The sequence below is a fragment of the Zeugodacus cucurbitae genome, chromosome 2 (genome assembly GCF_028554725.1).
Source record: "Zeugodacus cucurbitae isolate PBARC_wt_2022May chromosome 2, idZeuCucr1.2, whole genome shotgun sequence".
Classification (NCBI taxonomy): Eukaryota; Metazoa; Arthropoda; class Insecta; order Diptera; family Tephritidae; genus Zeugodacus; species Zeugodacus cucurbitae.
This window is the reverse complement of record NC_071667.1, coordinates 57,070,965-57,090,741: the sequence shown is the minus strand read 5'-3', so window position 1 is coordinate 57,090,741 and position 19,777 is coordinate 57,070,965. Positions and strand designations below refer to the sequence as shown.

The 19,777-nt window shown below is 32.3% G+C and overlaps 2 protein-coding genes across 9 annotated transcripts in view; one reads left to right on the top strand and one right to left on the bottom strand.

Moving 5' to 3' along the window:
• LOC105209533 (fatty-acid amide hydrolase 2) overlaps window positions 1-5,207 on the bottom strand; it is a 39,077-nt gene extending 33,870 nt beyond the window's left edge. The window contains exons 1-2 of one of the 2 annotated variants that reach the window (XM_011179959.3): window positions 5,054-5,207; window positions 4,835-4,883 (exon numbers count right to left, since the gene is read on the bottom strand). In XM_011179959.3, the coding sequence (XP_011178261.1) occupies window positions 4,835-4,883; window position 5,054 (50 nt within the window). In that variant the 5' untranslated portion in view covers window positions 5,055-5,207. The remainder of the gene's footprint in view (window positions 1-4,834; window positions 4,884-5,053) is intronic. The other variant, XM_011179961.3, reaches the window with a different exon arrangement.
• Window positions 1-19,777, top strand: part of LOC114803657 (succinate--hydroxymethylglutarate CoA-transferase-like) — a 77,735-nt gene that overhangs the window by 41,448 nt on the left and 16,510 nt on the right. The window contains exon 2 of one of the 7 annotated variants that reach the window (XR_008472841.1): window positions 4,938-5,042. The exons of 4 other annotated variants lie outside the window; for them this stretch is intronic. Coding sequence is in view for 1 of the 3 variants with exons in the window: in XM_054236078.1 (XP_054092053.1) it covers window positions 1,217-2,539 (1,323 nt within the window). In the remaining 2 variants the exon portion in view is untranslated. Of the gene's footprint in view, window positions 1-592; window positions 5,258-19,777 lie in introns of those variants that run through there. 2 more of the 7 variants (XR_008472837.1, XM_054236078.1) reach the window with 2 other exon arrangements.

The following is a 19,777-nucleotide window of genomic DNA, read 5'->3' as shown; positions in this document are numbered from 1 at the left end:
TCACTTTTTTAAGAAAAAAAAAATTTCTTTAAGTTGCAAAACAAGTAGTTTTTACTTTGGTTTTTTTCGATCGGACATACATTCTTTTGGCTATCGCCGGCACCGTTTTCTTACACTTGTGAAAATGAAAACTCGAAAAAAACGCGCTTTAAAGTCTGCCTGAGCATTCGCACCTGTTCGACGCTCAGCCACTAAAACTGCTCTAGCTTCGAAAATATGTCGAATTGGCCTCTGAAAGTTTAAAGACATATTCTTGGATAGTTTTGGAAGAGATTTAAAACAAAACAAAAAAATCGATTTTTGAAGCCTGTAAAGCAGACTACTGCCTTAATTTAAAATTTTCCGACTTAAATAAAATGAAATGTTGTAAGTTACTCAATTTTGAAATGATGTCTCTTCTTTTTATTTCTATCACTTATCTCTTTTTCTTATCTCAAACTTATCTAGCAAGTAGCAACTTGTTTATTAAAATGTATAATTCGACTGCTAATGCAAATGTCACTCAAAAAATAACTCAGAAACAAAAGTAAACAACACACTTATGCTTGTTTGTGCAAATTAGATTAGTGGAATTGAAATCCAAAAGTCTTGTGATAATCTTTAAAATTTGTTATATGCAACACGTCGTTTCTATAAAGCATTACAAAAGTATTTGTACTCATTACTAAAGCTTCGTTGCGGAAATTGTCTTGTGAATTCATTGAAACCTCGAGTATCTATACATCAAACTAAATGAAGTGTGCAAGGGAGGAGATGTGATAAAAAACGCAATTCATAATCAAAACAAAATAAAAATTCAGAACAGTGAGAACGCCAAGCGCCACGACTCATAGAACTCATAGAAATTTATAAGCGGTGAGCAAGCAACAACATTTTATCACGAAGTGAATATGTATGCGGTAGAAAGTCGTAAAGGCTCTCCCGCTGTCACTAGTGGGCTGTCGAATTGGAGGTGTATATTTAGTTTTGCGAAAAACCTGTGGAGAAGCGGTTGCGCGATACATTTCTTGTTAGCCGAAGTGAATTCGTGTGGAAACAAAAACAAAAATAAAAGAATAGCTAAAGAAAACAAAAACAACTATAAACAAATAACCGGCAGACAGATAAACATAACAACATATATTAGCGCCTGAATTCAATATATACATACATACTAAGGTAGTAATTTTTACAAGCAATCAAACAATAATTATAAGAATTGGAACTGAATTGGAAAATGCTTCCGCTCGCTACACGCCTCCCTTACACGGTGCGTGCCGTACTGCGCCACCATGTAAACAAGCAAGTCATGGGCTGTCATTATTTTGCAACGAGTAGCGAGAGCGGCACGTCAACGGTCACTGCCGAACACCCGCTTAAGGGCGTGCGTATACTCGATATGACGCGCATCATCTCAGGCCCCTACTGCACCATGGTGCTGGCCGATATGGGCGCGGAAGTCATCAAGATAGAGCGCCCATTTTATGGTGGCGATGAGTCGCGTAAATGGGGACCACCATTTTTGACGCACAGTAAGGATTCCACCTATTTCCTGGCGATTAATCGCAACAAGAAGAGTACCGCTATCGATTTAAAGCGTGGTAAGGAAATCATTTATGAGCTCGCACAGAAATGTGATGTGCTCGTGGAGAATTATGTGCCGGGCAAATTGGCGGAGTATGGTTTGGATTATGAGCAAATGCGCAAGGTCGCACCGCAGCTCATCTATTGTTCGATGACCGGTTACGGTTCGGTGGGTCCGTATGCTAAGCGACCGGGTTACGATGTGATTGCCTCTTCTATTGGCGGTCTCTTGCATATAACCGGTGAGGCTGATGGTCCACCATGCAAGGTGGGCGTGGCAGTTACCGATGCAGCGACCGGTTTGTATGCGCATGGCGCCATTTTGGCCGCATTGCTGCAGCGCGAGCGTACAGGGCATGGTCAAAAAATCGACGTCAATCTGCTATCCACAGGCGTGTCGCTGCTAATCAATGTGGCTAGCAATTATTTGAATGCCGGCATTGAGGCACATCGTTGGGGCACCGCACATTCGAGCATTGTGCCGTATCAGAGTTTCAAAACCGCCGATGGTTATCTCACAATTGGTGCTGGTAGTGACGATCAGTTCCGTGAATTATGTCGTTTACTCGAAATCGCCGACACTGCCGAGAATGCGAAATTCAAAACGAATAAGGATCGTGTTAGTAATCGTGCGGAATTGATTGCGTTGCTTGAGCATATCTTGGCGCAGAAGACATCGAAGCGCTGGATGCAACAATTCGAAGGCGCCTCATTTCCCGTGGGACCCGTAAATAATGTACGCGAGGTATTCGAGGACGAGCATATACAGGCAATTGGTTTGGTGAAAACATTACCGCATCCCTGCGACGGCAGTGTTAAAGTGGTGGGACCACCTGTCGTCTTCAGTGAGTCTAAGAATGACGCACGCACAGCTCCACCTCTCATGGGACAACATACAGATGAGGTGTTATCACAGCTTTTGGGTTACAGTGCCGAACAGATTGCCGAACTTAGAGATAAGAAAGTCATAGAATAGACACACATTTGTATGCACATATTTACATACAGATGCACTTGTGATAATAACCCAGTTCGACTAAAGTGCATTTATAGTTTAATAAGTGAAATTGCAAAATTAGAATTTAAACATAATATTGTTGTTGGTAAATTCTTATAATAATTTTTCGACACGGTTTTTTATGAATATACAAAAATAAATGTAAATTTGTACTCGGAATCTCAATGAACTTGTCGATTATATTTGGTAATTGTTGATACCAAAGATGGATTATGGTTTGAATATTTAATTGAGGTTTGAAAACAAAATCCAAAATCCAAAAATATTGTAAACAAAATTTCTCAGCAATGAACTCATATACAACAATCTTCTTAACCGCCTACGCAGTTAATTATTTAGAATCATTCTTTTCTTTGCTTTCTTCTGTTCGAAATAACGGGATAATTTAATAAACGATGTGAATTACAACTTTTAAACCTTATTTAGAATCATATTAAATTGTTTATAACGGATTATTTTTTTACGTATTAAATCAGGTGACAACGTTATTTATCAAATTTGTACAAATGAAATGTGTTCAAAAAATAACGGGAATTTTCAAAATTTGCATTTTTACCAATTGTCAAAAAATGAAATTATTTTATCAGATGCACCTAGATACCTGATAAGTAACGTCTTCTTATGAGCTTAGCGATTTTCGTTTATTAAAAGGTCACACTTCTAGCTTGTTCGTGAATTCTTGGCCAAAACCAACACTGTACTATGCCCCAGCCTACATATTCGCTAAACATGGCTCCCTTTAACTTTCTTCTATTTCCAAAAATAAAGAGAACCTTAAAGGACAGTCGTTTTACAAGCTTATGAAAAATCGCTGGAAGAACCAAAGGCTATCCTGACAAGTCTGCCAAGTTTCACCTTGAATATCTTAATTTTTACTCAAGTTACAGCTTGCACAGACGGACGGACGGACGGAAGGACAGATAGACATCCGGATTTGAACTCCACGCTTCAGCCCTATCACTTATACTCTAATACTCTCTTAGTAACTTTGTTGCGAGAGTATAAAATTCGAGTTTCAGAACTGTTTCGGCGATTGAACGAATCACTGGTATAAGTGTCGCATATCGAATTTAGACTATTTTGAAGGTGACAACAATAATGTATACCAATTTTAAAATATATTATTTTCAAAAAACGAAAATTCCCGGTATTTTTTGAACACTCCTCGTATTTCGAACTTTAAAAGGTTCCCTTTAATATATTTATAAATTTGTTATACACTTTGAAATTCATTAAGTTTTATACAGACATGTTATGGAAAATTATTAAATTGTGTTTATTTTATTTGAAATCAGGTGGCAACTCTATGCAAATATTTTCTGTATTAAGTGTGTTAAAATGCCTTTCAACGGTTACACATTTTGTTATTTATGACAAATCTTTAAATCATATATAGAACTAGGTGGCAACTCTATGCTAGTAATATTTTTTGTTAAGCTGTATACATCTTCAGATATCCCTTGAGTGGCTTATTTGTAATTTTTATGATATTTAGATTATTTCGAATTTAAGGCCATCTTTGAAGAAATTAATTACCTGTAATCCGTCTCTTTGTTTTCTTGTTCAAAAATTTTACGGCTATGTTAGGTAAATCAACTATTTAACCAGAATTTATGAACAACTTTCCGTGTTATTTAACATCAGATATGGTTTTAAACTAAGGCACTCGATCTGTTCTAAACATATTAATTTAATATGGAGGAGACAATTGCAGTATTTTGATCTGGCCATACATAGCCGCGTTCCATTTAAAGAAAAATGTCACTTGCACTCTTGTGAAACATGAAAGATGGATGGGTTTCGCAGAATGAGTTAAACACCTTTCTAAAATGTCTACATATGTATTAAAACCCGATTTTCAACCAGATTGACGCCTACATTTGTATCTATTTATGTTGTTCATCGTGAACGTTATCGGATAAATATAGCGTTTATCAACTGTTAACTGTTTTAGCAATGCTGATAGGATTTTTTAAGAAACCCTTTCTTACCAGAATACAACTCAAAGATTTACTGCCGTATTACGACTGACTATTCACTAATAATTGGTAAATTTGAGCAAGACATAACCCTACTTCTGCGGATATTTAAAATTTTTCGATTTAACAAAATTTCATATAAAAGTTAACACAAAGTCGTAAATCAGAATTCTATAGTTTTTTAATCGAGATAAATTTAACGCTACTTAATCGTAAAATTAGTTACAAAAAAATATAGTTTAAAATATAAGTTTTTAAAAAAATATTTACTTACAAAAATAAAAACTGATCGGCGAATGTCAATATCGATTTAAGCAGTTGCACTAATGCCAGCAAGAAATGACCATAACAATTATGTTGTTGTTGTTTTGTTGTAGCAAAAGATGTGAGAAAATCGAATCAAAGCAAGATGATGAAAAAATGAATAGAAAACATAAATGAGCGACACGAACAACTCAAAGGAAGCACGGAGCAGAATCGAGGTAGCACTTACTTTTCAATCGTTCGGTTGGTGACTTTCTTCTAGTTAATCCACTAACAGCACCACTAACTAATGTACTTAATCAATTGTAATCACCGTCACAGTGCACAAAAGCGCGACTCAAACTATGATTATGTTCTGTATACGAAATGTCGGAGAATGTCCGCCGCACACAGCCGTTGCTGAAACCGAAATGAAACTACTTGGATTGCATCTGTGAGTTTCTACGCCGCTTGGCTTGCACTGGCAGCGCCATAATTGCACAATCAAACCAAAATTCACACTCACACTCACACACACACACACACACACTCGCACATTGATAAATAGCACTTTAAAGGCAAGACAACAACTGCCGGCAAAGAGTAGAAATTTAAAGCCAAGAAATTTCACAGTTTATTTTCTATGCAGTGTTGCTTTATTTTCCTTTCGACGCTCAAATGTCAATGCTAGCGCCCTTTTCTCTCGCTGGCGCACACTTTCCATTCAAAACGCTTGGACGAACATAGTGGACGAAGACGAAGACGATGTCAACGATGTTTATGTTTACATTGTTGTTATGCATGTTTACAACTGTCATTGTGGGCGGCGGCGATGGAGGCTGGTGGTGGCAGCGACGGTTTGTGGATTCACCTTGTCGATATTGTTGTACTTATGTGTGTTGTGCAGCGACTGCGAATGCGCGAAAATTAATAGTAAATTATTAATAAATAGTAAAAAGAGATGCCAACTACGACCGAATCGTATTTCAGACTGTAAACATATTGTGACTGTAAACTATAAGGTTGTTCCTACAAGAGATTCATAAATTATACATCATTCGAATGGCTAAGCATACCCACTGTTTTTGAAAACCGACCGCGTGACCGCCTCGCAATAGCGGTCCTAACTTACCTAGCCTTTAAAAACTTAGTGATAAAAAAATCACTCATAGTGCTTAAAAAAACTCCGTCGAGGGCGATACACCGATTATAGAGATCTTCCAACTATTTCGCGATTACCTCTTTAGGTCTAAGATCACGAAATTCATTAAAAATCTGATTAGAAAAATTCATTGACTGAGGTGCTCATATTGATTCCTTTTTTTCCGATTCATTGCCTTTACCTTTTTTTTTTTTTCAAGATACATTTATACCTTCGATTACACGATTTGTAGTATAGACTTACCCAAAAAACTCCCTCATTTTTTTATTTTGGAAATATCCCATTAGTTTTTTTTAATTTTTAATGATTTTAAGTACATTTTCAATAAGATCCCAAAAGACGGGAGCACGGTCTCTACTCACACTGCAATTAGTGGCGTATAAACGTCTCAGTCGAATCATGACACCATCAAACTAAAACTGTTCTAAGTTGATTTAAAAATTGTAAAACATTGAAAGTCTTTAGGTCACCCAAGTAATTATGTAACAATGCCGGGTACCATTTATGTATTTACATTTCTCAGTTTACTATAATTTATTTATTTGAACCGCATGTTTACAAATACAATATGCACAAACACTGATTATTTACAATATGCTATAATTTCAAGACCTTTGGAGACGTTTCAATGAACGAATGTGCGAGTAAATGAGTGTATATAACATTGTACATTTGAACCGTTCATAAAATTAATTATATGTACATATACAGCCCTATTCTGTGCACTTTACAAATTCAACAAATTTCTAATTTGTAAAAAATTGAAATTTATCAAGCATTTCGTATTCTGTGTCTAAAATAAAAAGCTCTTTTCTTTATAAGTTGTTAAGAAGTAAAATGCTCTTGACAAATAAAATATCTCGCTGTGGATAGTTGTGAAAGTGAATTTGTTGCAATGGAGATATTTTACATTTGTCGTTATTTTTGTACAAAGAGGAAAAATATAAACATGTGGATGGCTCGCGTTATTGAGCCGTTTTTATATTAAGAAGTTTATTTTTCTCTTTTTTGTATACAAAAATGAAGATAATGAGGCTAACTTTGACGAAATTGTTTTCTAGATATTGCATGCATTACAGCTTAACAAATTTTTGCCAATAAAGAACAAAGTTTAGATTTCGTAGTCCCCAAGGAACCTTTCTGAAGCTAAACATAACAACCAACTAAATCAAAATTGCATTCCAAATAGTTTTAAATATATTATAAAGGACATATGTATATGTATTATATTATGTAGTATTCTGTGGCTTTGAGGGGGAGCAAAAGACTAGGGGTGGGAGCTGGGATGGAAAAGCGAATATATAGCCTCTGTCATCCGATTATCAATCAACCTCATTTACTCGCGGCTCTCCTTGTTTGGTTAGAGAGATTAGCGAGGCTCTGGCGACCGCGTAAATGCGGTATAACCTTGTCATCTATATAGAGTAAATGGGGAGTAAATGGGGTTGCATCAGGCCTGAAAAGCTTCAGTCGATATCTCAGAATTCTCGCTACATCAGAATCGGATAGATAGGATGATAACCGGTCTATCGTAAACCAAACTTATCAACGAAGCCATAATGAAGAAGGCTCGGTTAAAACAAACACTCATCCAAATAACGACGAGATTCGGAGCATGGAATATTTGCGCTCTCTCAGAAACCTCACGTCTAGACCAAGAGCAAAGGATTTATTGTGAAATTGAAGTTAAATTATTAACTATTTTGCAATAAATATTGAAAAGCATGTGAAAACTTGCGTTATAAAATAATTCAAAATAAATTCTTCAATTCTAATCAATATAATTGGACAGAAATCAGCTGTTTCTGTTTACATTTTTTGTTTCCCACACGTGTGGGGAAAAGCATGCGTTCTGAAGCTTTTTATTTTATCAAAATTGTCATAGAATACCAAAAAAATTCTTACTTGATAAAAATCTGAAAAAATTTCCAATTTTTTTGTTATTTTGTCAAGTGCACAGAATAGGGCTGATACTCTGAATTGTCTTTTGTATATGTACACAAAAGTCAATATATTCTGGCGATTATATCGTTCTAATCCGGTTTACCGGATGAGCTGTTTAAAGGCGACGAGGAGCTGGAAAGGCGTGATTTGGTCCCCATATGAAGGGAGACCACGCAGTCAGCGGTAATTATCGCGTGGTCAGCCTTCTTAACATTGCATATAAGCTTCTTTCGAAACTATTGTGTGGAAAACTTAAGCCCATTGTAAATAAACTGATTGGACCTTATCCGAGTGGCATTAGACCTGGCAAATCCACCATTGACCAAATTTTTGACAATACGTTAACTCCTAAAAAGGCCCCTCGACAAACAGATCGACATCCATCAGCTTTCTGTCGACTTCAAAGCTGTTTTAATAGCACTGACTAGGACTAGGAGCTGCCTATTGCCGACAACATGTCTACATTTGGTATCCCTGCGAAACCCATACAACTATTGGCTCCGTCCAATTAAGGAAGTGCCTCTCCCAGCCGTTCGATAAGAGACGAGGTTTTAGAAGTTTTAAAAAGCGATACGCGCTATCTATTCTAAAAGGACAATTCTACTGTGATGTGCGGATGATATTGACTTCAACAGAGCAGTCAGGGCAGATTATTCCACCCAAGAAAGAGAAGCAAAAGATGTTAGTCTTGTGGAGAAAGAGGGCAAGACGAAGTACCTGGAAGCCTCACACAAAGATTCCTCGCACCTCGGAAACTACATCACTATTGGCAGCTATACATTTGAAAATGTTAAGGACTTTGTTTATCTCGGAATCAGATTAAGCGCAGAATAACTCTTGCTAACAGGTACTACTTTGGGATCGGTAGGCAATTGAGAGGCCGATCCCACTTGCGACGAACAAAACTTATGCTCAGAGACTTATTGATCACACAGTTATCACATCCGTCCTATTATACGGCGCAGAAACATTGACAATGACAACCCGAGATGAAAAGGTACTTGGAGCATTCGAGAGAACTGTTCTCCGCAAGATCTTTGGAACCGTCAGCTTGAATGAAGTTGAGAGAAGATAGAACATGAACTGTTTGAGCTCTACGGCGACATGAATATAATTAAGCGCATAAAAATAAAACGAATGCGCTGGTTAAACCATATCGTACGTATGGAAGGCGATTCTCCAGTGAAAATATATTTCGATTCGAAACGCATGGGTGGATAACAGAAGTAAAAGCGCCTACATATTCAAAGGAAGAACCAAATAGAAATTTTGTGTTCTTGATCCAAACCGGCCCACGGTTATAGTGGTAAAGAAGAAGATTTGATCGTTCTATAACCTTTTTAAAGGTACTGGTACTATATGAACTGATCTGTGTCTCGATTGCCCTATCGTAAAGATTACAGATGTGCAGATACCACGTATTTTTGGCATTAAAAAGCTTCTTAAAAAAGCTCGGAGGTCGGTTTAAACTGTAAGCTATTCCATTTGTCGGACAATATCCAAATACTAGCTACAAATAGTAAAACACGGTCAAAAGTGTACACTAATGAAGTTTATATATAGGTCTATAACTTTGCTTCCGCCGTTTTTTTGTAATTTAAGGATTTTTTGTATAAAAACGGTTACAAAAATGTTATCCAAAATATTGGCGGTCGCTAGCTACTACTTTTGACCATCTTTCTGGCAGCATGCGTATTCCGTGACGAAATAACTCCTCATCTTTCGAGACGTGAGGCCGAGCATTGTCATGCTGGAGAATGACTTTATCGTGTCTTTCCTCGTACTGTGGCCGTTTTTCTTTTAGTGCACGACTCAAACGCATCAATTCCATTCGGTATCGATATCCTGTGGTGGTCACTCATAATATATCACCCCAGCTAGTCCCACCAAATGCAGAGCATGACCTTGGCGCCGTGTATGTTCGGTTTTGCCGTTGACGTGGAGGCATGTCCAGGCTTTCCCCATGCCTTTCTTCGCTTAGGATTATCGTAGTGGACCCATTTTTCACCGCCAGCTATGTAAAAATCCCTTTTCGGTTGTGCCTTTGAAGCAGCTGTTCGACATCTCTTGCTGTCAGTTGCAACGATTCGGCCAATTCCTCTTGGGTTTGAAACTCATCTTGGTCGAGTAATGCTTCCAATTCAGCATCTTCGAAAATCTTCTCCCTTCCACCACCACGCCGGTCTTCGACTTCATATCTTCTTCTTCTTCTTGACAGGCGTAGACGACGCTTACGCGGTTATACCGGTATTCGCCGTTGCCATAAATCTTCCGCAAAACCTTTCTCTCGAAAACTCCTAGTGCCGTCTCATCGGATGTCCGTAAAGTAGGACGGGAATGATGAGGGACTTGTAGAGTTTAGTTTTTGTTAGTCGACTTTTACTTTTCTATTGCCTACTCAGTTCATAGTAGCATATGTTGGCAAGAGTGATTCTGCGTTGGATTTCCAGGCTGTCATTATTATCGGTGTTGATGCTGGTTCCCAAGTAGACGAAACTATTTACTACTTCAAAGGTATGACAGTGACGTGGGAGCTAAGACGCGAATGCGCTATTTGTTTGATGACAGGAGATATTTCGTCTTGTCCTCGTTCACCACCAGACCCATTCGCTTCGCTTCCCTCGCCATTCTTAAAACGTTGAAACCATTCGCGACATGTTCTTTCACTTAGAACATCCTCACCGTACGTTTCCGAAAGCATTCGATGAGCCTTTCTTGGAATTAAAAAAGAAAAGCAAAATTTCCCGCAAATGTCGAGAGCTCGGCTAAAAAAGTGACATTTTCAGTTGAGAATAAGTTTGGGATGCAAACAGATCTCTACAAATTTTTTTTTGGGTTAAGGGGTTATATACAGTTAGAATTTTCAAAAAATCGATTTTTTTTTATTTCATTTTCTTAATGTACATATATTTAAGAATACACACAGAAAATTTCATATCGTTCCGGTGAATATTTTCAAAGTTACAAGCAAATGAAAAATTTGAAAAGGCGTTTCAGAGTGCTTTTAAGTACAAGGTCCAAACTTTAAACGCGTTTTTCTCAAAATGATGTTTTCAAAGTCGATGATGATGTTTTAGTCTCAAATTTTAACACGACCTTCTTAAATATATTTTTTAGTAATTAATCGTAGATTTTTTCTCTCCGATAAATATTTTTTTTTTATAAACAATTTAAGGCCGAAATTTCGGTGAAAAATCGATTTTTTTTTTGAGAAACCGCCATTTTGTCAAAAAATTTTATTTTGCTTATTCCTTCGATTAATTACTAGATTTAACATTATTTTAACAAAATCTGTTTGGTTTTTTAATTTCGGATGATCCAGGTCCGAGATATAGTGGTTACCGCAAAACGTCTTCTTTGAGAGGAGCTCCTGGAGATCAGCTGTAGCTCTTTTTCAAATAAATATTTTTACTAAAACTAAGTCTTAAAACAGTTACAGTTAAAAGATACCATAATATGTGTATAAATTTTTGGATCAATAAATTGAAAAGTTTTCTCAGAAAAAAATCTGGAAAATTCACTTTTTTTCGGCCGTTTAACTGTATATAACCCCTTAATGTTGACACAAATGTCCAAGATCGATATAAAACGATTTAATCGACCAGTGCTTGACCCCAAAGACATCTATTAGAAAACGGCGGAAACAAAGTTGTAGACCTAATACTATATTATTACACTGTGCAACAACGATTTTCAAGCTGCCTACGATGGCCCGAAAATGAGCTGCCCTTATGACTGCTATTATTAAAAAAAAGCCATTTTTCGAACTTCGAAACAAATATTTCCATTTTGGAGTATAACTTCGAAAATCAGAGAATGCCCTTTTTTATACCTAGAAAAAAAGTCGATCTTGCTGTATAGTGTTATAAGTTATCTGTAACAGTAAACATTCAATATAATATTTCTGAGAATACTTTGCTAGAATCAAATCACATATGGACTAAGAAACTTGTGCAAAACAAACAGAACATCATCAATTCCATTATACAAATTGTTTAAAAAAAAAAGACAAAATCACATATTTTATTTTAATAATTATTTTACGTTTATTGATAAAATAACCAGTTGGTCTCTTAGTCGTTTACATGACAATAAACCAATTAGAAACACGTCAATGACACATATTCAATATATTTTATTATAATTATTATTAATATTTAATAATTAATATTTTACTTTGTTGCTGTAAATAAATGTTTGCTTTTGTTACATACAATTCACCATCAAAAAATGTCTACATAGTATGTGCACTTGTGCGATGATATTTATTAGTTTTTGTTTTTTTTTTTACTTCTTCTTTTCTTTTTTTCTTCTTCTTTCTTCTGCGCAATAAAATGTAATTTCATTTATTTCGATGTATGCAATTAATTCTTCTTAATTTTTTTGTATACAAATATGTATTGTTATTTACTAAATATGTAAGTGTTTGTATGTGTGTGTGTGTGTGTGTAGAGAATTGCATTAATAGTGTGTGCAATAGTAAAACGACGAGAATTTTTGAAAAAATATATGATTTGAAGTTTATAAAATTTCTACTTTTTCTTCTTGGTTTTTTTTTTATTACTTTTGTATTTAAAATAGTAGAAATCTAGTTGCAAATCTGTTAATAATATAGTTTGGTACATAAGTACAAAGTATTAGCGTGTGTGTGTGTGTGTGTGTATGAAAGTGCCAACGTTTGCTCTATAATATTTATTTTTTTTTTTAACTTTTTGTTGGTTATGAGATTTTCTAAAATTCCACATTCATTTCTTTAAAGTTCAGTTATGTGTATGTGTGTGTGTGTGTGTGTTTGTAGTTAATAAAAAGCCACTGACATGTCAACATTCGATATATTTCGTACACATACATTTATACACAATCTTTTTCTTTTGGGTGCTTAAGAACTAGTTCTCTCAATCACTTTACAGCATAAATCAATTTTTCAATTACAACAACACTCGCTGCCTTTTGCACTTATTTATTCATTTTTATTTAAAAATTTTCATTTTTTATTCACTGCATTTCATTTATCATTATTATTATTTAGTTAAATGTGTATGTGTGTATAGTAAGTAGTTAATATTTTTATTTTTTGTAAAATGTATATTTCTATGCATAAACGTACATACAAATACAAATACAAATATATGACTTTATATGCGATAAATAGTAGTCGCTCTCTGTAAACATACCGTTAGCGATATTAATATGCGCATTAAATGAACGTGCCCCATTGTCGTCAATTGTGGATTATTTTTCATTTTTTTATTGAAAAGTGCAAGATTTGTTAAAAATCATGTCTTTGCAATATATATTTTCAAAATAATTTCTTTCCACGCTTTCGACACCTGCACAGCTGAAAACGTGTATCCATACTTTCTTGGTTTCATTGTAGTGACTGCTTTCATACCGTTGTTGTTGTTTTAACGCCATTTACCATATATTCCTTCGACATAACCTCAAAAATTCAACTTTCGTTTTTTGGCTTTGCGTTTATTAATATCCTTTCAGTTAGCTATATACCATATATTCCTTCGACATAACCTCAAATTCTGCATTGCGCATATTAATATCGCTAACTGTATAAATAAATGTATATTTACGTATATCCTGTTCACTTAAATTTATTTTCTATTTATTCTTAGTAATTTTACACGTTTTCTCGTTTTTTGTTTCGGAAATCGTTTCAAATTTCACCACATTTAATGCAAATATTTTCAAATAAATTTTATTCTTTGTTTTTCAAATATTTTTCCTTACAAGCACAAGCTTGTATATCGCACATTATTTAACATAGTACTTGTTACAAAAAACAAAGTAAAAACTTAACATGAATTTAACGTAATAAGCTAATTGCTAGAGACATGAAGCATGGAAGCCAATTATATATATGTTTCATACATTTTTGATTTTGTAAAATAAGCATCACAAATTATTGTATACAATAATTATAAATTTAAAGCAAATTAATGCACATACAAATATAAGATTTTCTTCTTCTTCTTCTTCTGCTTTTTGTTTTTGTTTTTGTTGTTTATTGAGAACATTAGAAATTATTACGAATTGGTTGCTTATAATTACGTTAAGTAAGTACTACTTTACTACATACATATGCGTGAATTGTTGTCAAAGCAAAGAAAATGTTGATGTTAACGGCGCATGTGGTCCTCCACAAGTCCGCCAAAAAAGTTAAAGTAATTAAAATAATATAATAAACATAAATAAGAGTTATAAAAGTATTAATGGAAATATAAGAAATGTTTAAAAAAATTAAATTAAAAAGATTTAAAAAAGAATTAAAATAATACAACGTTTTAAATAATGATAATATGCCAATGTAAATAAAGTCAGCAAATACTGTTCACTAAAGAAAAAGTCAAAATTTCGTCATACCACATGTATCTAATAAATACCGAATTGTTTTAAAAATTTAAAATTTTCAATACAAAAATAGTAAATAAAAATATTAAAATAAAAAAATAATTAAATAAAAATATAAAAATTTAATAAAAATATAAAAGTAAAAAAAATTAATATATATATATATATATACATATATTTATATATATAAATAAATAAAAAATAGTTTTATAAAAAACATTACATAAAAATAAAAGAAATTAAAATAAAAAATTAAATAAAAGAATTCAAATAAAAATATAAAAAAATGAATAAAAATATAAAAATTAAAATATATATATATATATATATATATATATACAATATACATATATACAATATACATATATATATATATATACATATATTTATATATATAAATAAATAAAAAATATTTAAATAAAAAACATTACATAAAAATAAAAGAAATTAAAATAAAAAAATTAAATAAAAGAATTCAAATAAAAATATAAAAAAAATTAATAAAAATATAAAAATTAAAATATGTATACATATATTTATATATATAAATAAATAAAAAATATTTAAATAAAAAAATTAAATAAAAATAAAAAAAATTAAATTAAAATAAAAAAAGTTAATTAAACAAAAAAATAATAATTAAAATATAAAAACCGTTTAACTAAAAGATAATTGTGATAAACAATATGCACAATATAGAATAGCATAGAATAGCTTAGCGCAAAACATAACATACACCTTTTGAGACAATTCGTCGTGTAGCGGTTTTTATAATTCACAAATATAGTATACAGTTAGATTTTTGCTGCTGTAAAAACGCGTACAAATCAATAACTTAAATTTATTTACTTAAATTAGTTACACTTACGCCTAAGTAGTATACACACACTTATCGTCAAACATACAACATAGCGACCAATCAGTTAGTCAGTTGTGATTTTTTTCTTATCATTTCCTTTCTTCATTAATCTATATTGTTTCGTATTAATTTTTGTGCGAAAACAAATATACATATTTTCATTGAATTGAATATTAAATTTCATAAATTTTATATTGTGGACACTTCTTCGCAGCAGTTGGCATGCACTGAATTATTAATAATATTTTTCTCATTTTTTTTATTATAAATTATTTTTTTTTTTTTTTTGCAATTACATTTAGTTAACCACAAAACAACAAGTATCATCATCATCGGTGTTAAAGAATTTCAAGCACTCGAGAAACATCGAAAAGAGTTCATTTCACTATTACAAATAGATTTATAAAACACAAATTAAATGAGAAAATTCAATATAACTATATAAGGCAACGGCGAGTATAAAACTATAACATTTACATACTTGTATAAACTATGCGTTATTTACTAAAAGTGTTTCGTAGTAGAGTAAGGAGTAGTAGTGTACAGCGAAAAAAAATATATAAAAAAATATGTTTTTTTTTTGTTTTTGTTTTTGTGTATAGCAGTTATACGACTAAATATATAATTTCAAGGAAACAGCGAAACAGCATGCATAACGGTAAATGTAAATATCATATCATATTTTCAGCAACGACAAACGACATGAAAGTGTACACTGTAAATAGAAATGAATAACAAATATTAATGAAATGAAAATTGTCAAAAAAATGTTAATTAAACAAAATTTAAATGGTAAAAACAAATAACTACATTTATACTAGGTACATTGTATATTTTTAAATCTATAATTAACAATGTGTGTCTGTAAAAAAAGAGAAAATAATGTATTTCCCATAATTACTAGCACACCTCACACATTGCGGCTATACATCTATATATACATATATGTATATTTATGTATAATATTTTAATAATTTTATTATTTTTTCTTACTTGTAAACATTTAAAATTTCATTTAAATAACATTTAGCTAGATAGTATATTTTAGTTATAGTTAAAAATACACGTGTAAAACATCAATTTAAAATTGGCTCAGCGCTTTCGCTAAATTCGTGTGTGTAAATTCGTAATTTTAATTTTTTTTTTATTCTAGATTTAGTTTTCTTTTTTTTGTAATTAACTATATATTTAAGACAGCCAAGTAACTTGTATTTCAGGTCAAAATATTTCATTTGTATTCACACTGCAATTACATTATAGATTAGTTTATGTGCAAAATGTATGGTGAAATATTTATTTCAATATTTTTATAAACTTCAGATTTTTATTTTCTAAAAAAAAGAACGACTTAAGTTTGTAGTAAAAAAAAGTACAAAATTTCAAAATATTTATAGTATATAAATAGGACTACTGCACGTAATGATGATACGAAAAAAAATTTTTTTTTGTTTCAAAAATTGACTTATTACGGCGGATTTTCAAGAAATATATTTCCCAGCGCCATGCTTCAATTCGTCCAATTGAATTCCAGTTTTAGTTTATGTATGCATATTTATATATATTTATAGCAAATTTTTACATTCAAATCAGAGGTTTCAATACTACTTAAAAATACAAAAATATACTTAAAGATATACAGTAGAACTTCCCTAACCCGAATCACTATAGTCCACAAAAAAAATACGAGTTAGTGAAACTTCGTGTTATGAAAGAAGATTTGTATGAAAATTGTCTTCCATTGCTAATTCAAGAGCTCGAGTCAGGGAAGTTCAACTGTATATAATATATATTTACCACAGTGTCACATATACCCTATATAATAACCTCTATTGTGTATTTGTGCGTAAATATATATTTTATAACTTTTATTTTCTTTATGCTCAAACCCTTGAGGGCAAAATGCCTATATTCGGTCCTATTCCCGTTGTCGTTGTCGTTTATATAGTCGTTTCTAAGTCGTTGTCGTTCTTATCGTCGTTCCTTTCCTAAATTGGTATTCTTGAAGTATATCGTAACGCCTAAGAAAAGTTATCAAAATTTGTCTACATATTTTATATAGTATACTATACGGAGCTCTTTTCCCATATAAAAATTTCTTTCTTATGCAGCGAGACACATTTTTAAAGCAGTCCTTAATGGATTTTATGCCATTCTATATTGACTCTAAATAACGTTATCACTGTAATTATTGTACTTACGTACAACAATATTAGTCTTCCATCTTTATTTGATTTTTTAAAAGAAGTAGTGGTGACATCTGCGTCCTCCAAACTTTCTTCTAAAATATGTCATACTTCCAGCGTCTCATGCTCCTTGCTTCTGGCTAATCCGACTACTCTACCTAGTGGTCCAGCCAAAGGAGAAATGGGTATCTGTTTATTAACTCCTCCTCTTGTTGAAGTACTATTTTTTCTTCATTTTGAATTATAAGATCTTTCATATCTTAAATATATTCTTAGATATAAAAATGCAATTTTATTAATGCCAACAATTTCCGACGCGAGATGGCGGTGGAATGGATTTATTTTTTTTTTTAGAAAAAAATATCCCTCCCAAAAATCGAAATTTAAAGGATTTATCCCTTTTCTAAAGTCCTTGGCATATGCAGGATATTTTTCCATTTCAGAAATTAAAATTTCAAACTGTTTCCGATTTGGAATTTTCATCTTCACTCCAAATATTCCTTCAAAACAACCGCGTCGTTTCTATGTTGCTCACAATTATAGCAACGACAAAAAACGAATGTTTCTATGTCGTTTCTATAGTCGTTTCAAATTGGGGAATCTCAATTTATTTTCGATAAATGTCGTTAACGCCAACAGGAATGCCAAATAGGCGTTCTTAAGTCGTTTTAAAACGATAACGACAACGGGAATATGGGCGATTATAAAAAAAAACAAGTTCTTCTCGAACGTATTGAAAATAGTAACTGGCAACTGGCGCTATATCACTTCTTTAGGGCCAATTAGAACAGTCGCCGAATAAAGTCGAATCTGTTTGACATTTTGCAAACTGAAACCTAAACTTTCGCAACTGGCTGCTCACAAATTATTGCCAAACTTTTGATTCCGGTCTAAATTTGTACCGCTTTTCAAGATTTGCTACCGTTTCCACCATTGAGTTCTTATCAACATTAAATATTTATTATATATATTTCAAATTTAAGATTTTTTGTGGGTCTATTGGGTTTCAAATTTTCGAAATTAAAAAAAAAAATCTTATTAATTGGAGCAATATGTTGGAAATATTATTCAAAAATATCAGACAACCTTTGTAAGTCCCGCCCATCAGGCCAGCTCAGTATGAATGTAAAACTTTAAACGCGTTTATCTCAAAACTAAATTTTTCAAGTCGGTGGGCACGAAATCTCAAAAATTTATGAAGCGATTTTGTTCAAATTTTGCACAGTTCTTTGAAATGACATTATCTAGTTAATAAACAAGGGGTTTATTTTTTTTTTTATTACAACTATTTTTTTTCGAGCCAATATATTGCGAAAAAAGTGAGTTTTTTTGGTTAAAATCCTATGAAAAAATCAAATTTCAATATTTCCTTTTTTCCTTCGTTCATTAACTAGATTAATAAATAAAAAAATACCCTTGCTTTTAGCCTCTGAAATCCACTTAACTTCTTAAGCGGCTATACCAGTGTGACATTTTCAAAAAATCGTTTTTTTTTATTTTTTTGATACTTATTCAATAGTTTTCAAAAATATCCTGTGAAAGCTTTACTATACAATGACCTACAATCTTTTCGATTGGTTGAACATTGTCAATTTGGCATTTAAAAAAAACACCATTTTTTTACCTAAAAAAACGAAGTTTTTTTTCAGAACTACGCCATTTGGGCAATTTTTGATATTTTTCAAAAATCGTAGTTCATTGTATAGGAAATAGCTTCAACTTTAATACTATTTTTGAATTTTTTAGTTTCAGCTACTCATTCGGCCGGAATCATGTCAGCGGTTAGGGAACTTTTTTTTTTTTGGCACCTCCGAAGACAGCTATAACTCCGTTATTTTTCAATATTTTTGTAAAGAAAAAATTTTGAAATGTAGCTGAAAATATACCTTATTATGTGCAAAAAAAACTCCGAAACAATCGATCGAGTACTTTCTTTAAAAAAAATTCACGAAAGTCGCCTAATTTTTCATGGGTTACACTGGTATAACCCCTTAAGTTTCCCTTTTTATTGTTTTTGAGTTTTGTGATAATTCTTTGGCTATTATTATACTGTGTATACAAAATATTTGTATTAGAATCATTAAGATTAAGACTATTATTTTATATTTTTATTAAAAAAAAAAGTTATTATATCAAATTAGAAGAGATTTTATATTAAAATCACTAGTTAAGATAGAAAAAAAATTCTTATTAAAAATACAAAATTTTTAATTTTAAACAATAATAGAGCTTAAAATTTATTCGAAGAGTAAATAAAAATGTAAATATGTACATACCATGCGCTCACAAAATGATAAAACTGCAAAGTATCCTTTTCGAAGTATTTTGCATTAAACCGTTTTTCTTTGTGTACTCCTTCAAACCATTAATGCTATGGCATTCTGCTTTAGTTGTGTGTGTGTGTTTAGCGCGATGACTTTCAAGTTGCGCAGACTCAGCAACATCAATTTTTCAGCGAATTTT